Here is a 7,997-nt window from a genome sequence, read left to right as displayed (position 1 = left end):
CTTCTAGCGCTCGTAGTGCTTTGTAAAGACGACTCTGGACTCGGTAGTTTGTATTTATAACTACTGTTTTATTTGTGTTCTAATGGCTGCCTGCCGCATGGTGCGGGGTGATATTTCCAAGTCCTGTGCGGTGCCTGCGCACTACTTTCCCAGCATCGTAGTGCTGCTACACTTGATTTGAGTGTTAGTACACTTGTACAATGTAGTTCCAACATAACTATGTAACAGGGACCCTTTCCAACAGAAAAGTTGATCTTTATTTTTCTTATTTTTTCAGACGCTGACAGGTGTGTTTTTAATTGTAAGATGCATGCTTTTCTTATAATTGCCATTGATTTCCAAAGCCACTTCAATCACATCTGGCTGACTTTAGTGTTGTGAATGTTGCTGCGCGCGGTGTGCAGTCTGGGGCCGAACTCCAAATCGCGGTGAGACTACAAGTCCCAGAAGGGGCCGGGCCGCAGATGACGTAGAAAGAGCGCGCCGTATGACTACATGTCCCAGAAGGCGCCGCTCCCCCCCCCGGTGACGCAGAAGGAGCGCGCCGTCAGGGTGGAGGCGGCGTTTTTTTGGGCGCTGAGGCAACATGGCCGGTAGCTCGGGCTCCATTGCAGTGGCTGAAAAACTGCAGGGTCTCAATGGGCTCTTTGCTGTTCACAAAAAGAAAGGCCCCACTTCAGCAGACGTGCTAAATCTCCTGAAAGCTAAGCTTTTGAAAGGTATAAAACGGTTTTTAACCTTTTATTTGCACCGTGAAGTACCACTACGTCACGAATAGGCTTTCACCCTAAAATTAACCAGGTTATTGGAAACGTTTAAGTGTTTTGCATCGTTTTCGTCATCTAGCATGCATTTAATATTAGTATCTTGAAAAATAAACATTTCCCGAAGTCTAGCAAATCCATGTTACGAAGCGGGAGTGGAACAAATCTGCAATCAGTATTATTTAACACATTTTATATTTAGGAGTTGGCATAGCTGTGTACTTCACTGTTTGCCAGCTCCTGATGTATAAACAGTATAATATAAATATTGCCTGCCCACTGACTGGAGGAGCTGCATTTTTTTTTATAAAAGGGTGGTGTTGCGTTTTTCGGGAGTCTTTGAATGGGTTCAGTTCTTATATGATCCTGCTTGGAAAACTGTTGCAGAACTTGTCTAGGGGGTGCTGTAGCTTGCCTACATTGTTGAGTTATTGAAATGTTATCTTTTTATCATAATTATTCAACTTAGTTTGTAAGCTGCTGATGACTGGCAGTAAATTCACTGCATAATGTTGTGACATTGGTCAGCTGATTTCACTCGAGCAGTGGCCGGGGATGAACATTTGGCTTAAATTGGCCAAAGTTGCTGGTTTTGATCACTACAGTGACCCTTGACAGTTAAAACAGTGGTAGATGCAACTCATTTCAGACAAAGTGCAAGGTATTTCACATTGGGAGGAAATAAGTGTTTCACGTGTGCAAAATGGAGGAGGGTTGTAGGGCTGGAGGAGGTTACAGAGCTAGGGAGGGATGAGGCCATGGAGGGATTTGAACGCAAGGATGAGAATTTTAAAATCGGGGCTGTTCGTGCCAGCTTTGGTTCAGAGGTAGCACACTCCTTGAATCCGAAAGGAAAGGACTTGCATTTATTTAGCCCCTTTCATAACCTCGGGACGCCTCAATGTTTTACAGTCAGTGAAGTACTTCGGAAGTGTAGTCATTGTTGTAATGCAGGCAAACACGCCAGCCAGTTTGTGCAGTGCACGGTCCTGCAAACAGCAATGAGCTATCTGTTTTTAATGATGTAGATTGAACACTATTGGAAGAAGAGCAGGGGAGTTATGTTATCGTGGCTAACATTTATCCTTCAACCAGTGTGGCTAAAAAAGAGATTATCTACTCATTTATTTCAGCTATTTATGGGACCTCGCTATGTGCAAATTGACTGTTGCATTTCCCTATGTTACATCAGTTCAAAAGTACTTAATTGGCTGTGAAGTACTTTGGGACATTGTGAAAGGTGCTATATAAGTGTAAGTTTTTTCTTTAATGTATTGCTAAATAACTGAAATATAAGCTGGAAGGTATAAATGCAAAGAGTGTACAGTGCCCTGTTCAAATTGCACCTTGAGAATGGTGTTTTTGTTTTGGCTTTCCAAGACACGGTAAACATTTACGCCATTGGGGGATGGTTTCTGGTGTGAAACGATTTGTTATGGGAGAGAAATTGGGGCTCTTATGTCTTGAAAAGATGTGACTGAGAGGGGACCTTGAGTATAAAATGATATTTGGCATAGGGAAATTAAATCTGTAGTACAAGAAGTAAATCAAAGCATTGGAACAAGGGGAGGTAAACTGGTGAAAGGACAATGTAGGGCAGATGTCGAGAAGAACTTGAGTGATCGACGCATGAAATGTTAGGACAGTGAAGGTGAAACCCTTAGATTCATTCAATTTCCAGTTAGACGACGTGATAAGGGAGCTACTTGTTTCCTTTATTGATTGAACTAAAAAGGGTTGATAGGCCTCCCATATCTGTATTTTGTGAAAGTGCATTATCTGGACATCAGCAGGACAAGATCAAACTTGGCTGTGATGCACTCACAATTGGCGTCTTTATGGTATGCACTGCTGCCATTGTGTCAAAGCAATTGGAAACCATAGTGAATGAGAAGCTATTGCAGTATTATAATTGCAAGAACCTGCTCTCTGGTTGTCAATTGACTTCAGAGCAAAATGGTCACATCGTGAGGGCCTGGAAATGGAATGACTTTTCCCATTAAGCACAGAGTATCCGCAGTAGCCCATAACATTTCAATGTTAAGAGGTGGCGTTCCTCCTTATTGTGAATCTGACCTTTTCTGGCACATCCAGGAAGGTATTGAACTGGGTGGGTGATCAGAGGATACAAATAGTAGGTCATGATAAAAAAAAAACTGTTCATCGGTGTAGTACTTAAACAAAGGTCTCATATTTATGTGTGGTGCCACTGTTTGTTAGATGGTAGATGTCATCAAAGGTGACGCATTTACTAAGGACACCGTAAACTACAGAGCGGTAGCTACATCTGGAGAAACAAATGGTAGCTAAGCACTGAAGATAGACATTAGCAGAATTGATGATCAGACAAATTCTGTGCTATGTTAATGCTGAGTGCACCACATACAAAATAAGAGAGCCGTTAAAAGAAAGACTTGCATTTATATAGCGCCTTTCACGACCACCAGACGTCTCGAAGCGCTTTCCAGCCAATGAAGTACTTTTGAAGTGGAGTCACTGTTGTAACGTAGGAAACGCGGCAGCCAATTTGCGCACAGCAAGCTCCCACAAACAGCAATGTGATAATGACCAGAAAATCTGTTTTTGATATGTTGATTGAGGGATAAATATTGGCCAGGGCACCGGGGATAACTCCCCTGCTCTTATTCGAAATAGTGCCTTGGGATTTTTTATGTCCACCTGAGAGCAGACGGGACCTCGGTTTAACATCTCATCTGAAAGACTGCACTGGAGTGTCAGCCTAGCTTTATGTGCTCAAGTCCCTGGAGTGGGACTTGAACCCACAACCAGAGGTGAGTGTACTACTAACTGAGCCACAGCTGACAATGAATCATTGGCTATAATATTGGTCACGGTTCAGCTACAAATATTCAGTTCCTCGGCTTGGTAATTGCAACTGATTTATCTTGGGGGCAAACAAGTAATGAAGATGACTGGATAGGTTGGTAGCAGAATGAGATTTTTCAAAGCCCAATTTTAATCGTCAGTAATGTCTGTGTTCAATTAAGTTTATACTCATTCAGTAATGGAATGCTATATCCTGATTGGGAACAACGATTTGCATTTATATGGTGACTTTAAAGTAGAAAAACACTCCCAAGACACTTTACAGAGGCGTAATCAGACCAAAATATTTGTTAAAAAACATAAAAGGAGATATTTGGTGACTAAAATCTTGGTTAAAGAGGTGAGTTTTAAGAACAGTGTCGAGAGATCTGGTGCAGAGGGAGAGCTGGGTGTTGTCAGCAATGTTCCCACTAATTTTTTTGGGTGAGCGGCCCATTCACAGTTTAGCATATATGCGAAATTTAACATTAGAAAAGCCGGTCGTGGGTTGCGCGGGACTGGCAGATGCGCAGCTTAGAGGGAACATTGGTTGCCAGCATACATGTGGAACCTAACCCCATGTCTTCAGATGATGTCGCCAAGGGCAGTATGAAGAGGAGGGGCCACCAGATTTCCAGAGATAACGTGCAGGAGTGGAAAGAAGCCATGACTGCAGATGCTCTGGCTGTGATTGGGTAAGAATGGAAACCAAGCGAGGGTGGTTCCACTGAGCTGGACAGCGGAGGAAAGGCGTTGGAGGAAGATAGTGTTGTCGATTGTGTCAAAGGTTGCAGAGAGGAGGAGGCATGCTGTGCCACAGTCGCAATCACAGACTGTCATTTGTAACTTTGGTCAAGGGCACTTCAGTGCTGTGGCTGGGATGGAAACCTGATTGAAGGGATTCAATCATGGAGTTGCGGGAAAGATGGGCACAGATTTGTGAGGCGACAACATGTTCAATGACTTTGGAGAGGAAAGGGAGGTTGGAGATGGGGCGGTAGTTTGCAAGGACAGAGGGAGTTGAGGGTGTTTTTTTTGAAGAGGGATAGTGATGGTGGTTTTGAAAACAAAGGGGATGTTAGCTGAAAAGAGAGATCCATTTGCCAAGTCAGCTCGCATGGGGGCCAGGAAGGGGAGCCGAGTCATCAGCAGTGTAATGCGAATGGGATAAAGGGACAAGATATGTTCAGAGAGGCGATAGAGAAACTGGAGAAAAACACCGAATCAGTGCTAGGTTAGGAGCCTCGGGGGAGGTTTGGCTTGGTGGGGAAACAGCAGAAGCTGCTGAGCAAGTGGTCTCAATGTGAGTGATAAAGAAGTCCATGAGCTCTTTGCACTTAATATAGAGGGTGGATGGGGGCATGGGCGAGGGGTTTAAGGAGATGCTTGGTAGCGGAGAAAATAAGCTGGGTGTTCTCTTTTTCTCTCCCGGATGACCCTGGAGTAGTGTGTAGTTTTGGCAGAGAACGAGGCCCAATAGTGTTTGATGTGGTCCAGCCAGATCTGGTGCTGGATGGCTAAACTAATTGTTTGCCAAATAAGCAGGTTGGAGAGAATCCTTCTGCTTCCAGACCTAATGCAATTTAAAACATGAAGACTGGAAATTGATGAGGATCCCGTTGTTCGCTCCACTGAATCAAACCAATGTGAAACTTCAGTTATAACAGAAAATGCTGGAAAAACTCAGGCCAGGCAACATCCGTGGAGAGAAAATAGTCGACATTTCGGGTCTAACCCTTTTTCAAAACTGGAAAGGAAATGAAATAGATCGAAAGGCAGGGCTGCGATAGAACAAAAGAAGTGAAGAGACATTAAGAGGTATTCAAAACCAGACGAGATGGTGATGGGACTAGTGGAGACAAAAGACGGCTCAGATTAGGTGTGAAATGTTCTGGCAGAATGAGAGACAGCTGCCATGTGGGAGAGAGAAAAAAGGGGGGGGGGAGGGAAAACCCAAAACAAAGGGGTGGATAGAAAATATAAGTAAAAATGTAATAGGGGCCGAGGTTATGATCTGAAATTGTTGAACTCGATATTGAGTCCGGAAGGCTGTAAAGTGCCTAATCGGAAGATGAGGTGCTGTTCCTCGAGTTTACGTTGAGCCTCCGTGGAACAATGCAAGAGGCCAAGGACGGTGAGGTCCGAGTGGGAATGGGGCGGTGAATTAAAATGACAGGCGACCGGAAGCTTGGGGTCACCCTTACGGACTGAACAGAGGTGTTCCGTCTTTTGTCTCCACTAGTCCCATCACCGTCTCGTTTTGAATACCTCTTAATGTCTCTTCACTTTTGTTCTCTCCCAGCCCTGCCTTTCGATCTATTTCATTTCCTTTCCAGTTTTGAGAAAGGGTTAGACCCGAAATGTCGACTCTAATTTCTCTCCACAGATGTTGCCTGGCCTGCTGAGTTTTTCCAGCATTTTCTGTTGTTATTTTGGATTTCCAGCATCTGCAGTATTTTGCTATCGTGAAACTTCAGTTACTTCTTCAACCCTGAACGGAGTTGAAAACCCGTACCCTATATTTCACCAACACCACTTCTTTTAATGTTCATTCTCAGAATGTAGACATTGCTGGCAAGGGCGATGAGAAAATTACGGTGGACTACCTTCAACCACTGCAGTCCATGTGATAGTGGGCATTGGTGGCACCGTGTAAATTCCAACAAATGGACGGAACAAAACACTGGTTAAAACTGTTATACAATTATATTTTAAAGGTGCCATGATATTAAGATTCTAAATGAATTTTAAACGAAACAGTGCTATGTCATGGTGTGTAGTCTGACATTTTAATTGTGTTGTTCAAACAGAAGCTGGCATCCAGCAAAATCAAATGAAAAGAAAGAAACAATTTCTGAAGCTGGGACATGGAGGAACCCTCGACAGTGCAGCATCAGGAGTGCTTGGTAAGGTGGGGGGGAAACATATTTTGTAGGCATGGATAAGCATTAGCTATGTATTGGTTGACTTCTTGGGTGCTGTTGTCACACTCCACTCTTTTTGTTGCCATGTTCGAAAATAACTGTCCGTATCAGTAGACACGCATTACAAATTGGGGATTACAGTAACTTGCAGTCAACACGTGCTTGCTATGTTTATCAGCATTTTAATTCTGGCTCTAATTTTAAACAGTGTTGGTGAGTGCAGCAAAATGCATGCTCATTGTAAGACCAGCTGGTCACTGTACTAGCTGACAACACCCTTCAATATTGGGTGCGAGGAAGTGAAAAGCAGCTGAACTTTAAAACATTCTGCTGATTTAAAATTAAGGTGCAGCTAGGTGGAGAAATGACTGGGGAAGCCTTTAGAAACATTGGCCCGGAATTTGCAGTCTAAGCCGCTCGCAGCTGGCCCCGAAGTACGCTTTATTAAAATTGACAAATTCCACACTGCACAAAATTAAAATTAGTTTTCCAGGCCCTTAACATTTGTTTAGCAGAAATATTGCTGTTAAAACCCCAGTTACACCTAATCCCTTTGGGTCCAACTTTCAGTGGGGAATTTAACAGCATATTTACTGTGGAAGAGGCAATGTTTTTATCAGGTCCCTGATTTGGCTGATTGCCGGCTCTGCGGGGGGGGAGGGGGTGCGCACAGCACAGCCTGTTTCGGAGCGGTCAATAACAGACCGCAATTTCAGGATTTCTGCATGCGTCAATTCCCGAAGTTGTGGTCAGTTTCGGAGGCGGAATGATGACGAACGCTGCCAGGTCACAGTCATCTCGACCGCAAATTCTGGGCCATCAGGTGTAAGTGGGTAGGAGCATTGGGTTTAAGTGGGCAGGCAATCAATCATGTGCCAGTGGCACTACTGATTGAACAGATAATTGACTGGACCACTTCAGTAGGTGGGGTCCTACTGTGATTGAAATAGAATTATCTAGTCTCCACTCTCCAGTCTTGCTTGAGGCTTGTCCTATTTGTACTTCTATTTTCTATATCTTTGAAAAATCTGCTTCCATTTACATAAAGACCTGGGTAATACCCCCTCTTGATTTTATTTTTCTTCAATAAAAACAAGTTTAATTCAATGAGACCCTTTTCAGGACTTGGAACACTAAGTTTTGGAATCATCCTTGTCACACTTCTCCATTCCAACACAGCAATGTTTTCTTGAAGATTAGTGCCCAAGATTTCACACTTAACTTTTCCTCAGAATTTAAATTTCTGATTTCCGAATCATCTATGCTGCTTGTTACGAGCAATAATATTTTTCCTATGATTGTGACCAGACTTGCACACAGTAGTCCAGATGAGGTCTAACCAATGAGTTACACAGCAACAATACAAGTCTCTTTTGATTTGTACTCCAGCTTTCGGTTAACTGCAGCTGAGCCCTGTACTGATGGCTTCATAGATTTATTTATCCATTATAGCCCTGAGACCTGTTTCCTGATCAGCATGCTG

At 43.5% G+C, this 7,997-nt stretch overlaps 1 protein-coding gene across 1 annotated transcript in view; it reads left to right on the top strand.

The window, feature by feature from the left end:
* Positions 1-510: 510 nt before the first annotated feature.
* trub1 (TruB pseudouridine (psi) synthase family member 1) overlaps positions 511-7,997 on the top strand; it is a 69,360-nt gene continuing 61,873 nt past the window's right edge. The window contains 2 exon segments of the mRNA XM_085994426.1: positions 511-719; positions 6,401-6,496. Of these exon segments, the coding sequence (XP_085850552.1) occupies positions 587-719; positions 6,401-6,496 (229 nt within the window). The 5' untranslated portion in view covers positions 511-586.

Source organism: Somniosus microcephalus, chromosome 8, assembly GCF_052327205.1.
Source record: "Somniosus microcephalus isolate GS21.2 chromosome 8, FLI_Smic_1.0, whole genome shotgun sequence".
Taxonomy (NCBI): domain Eukaryota; kingdom Metazoa; phylum Chordata; class Chondrichthyes; order Squaliformes; family Somniosidae; genus Somniosus; species Somniosus microcephalus.
This window is presented reverse-complemented; position numbering and strand designations above follow the sequence as displayed.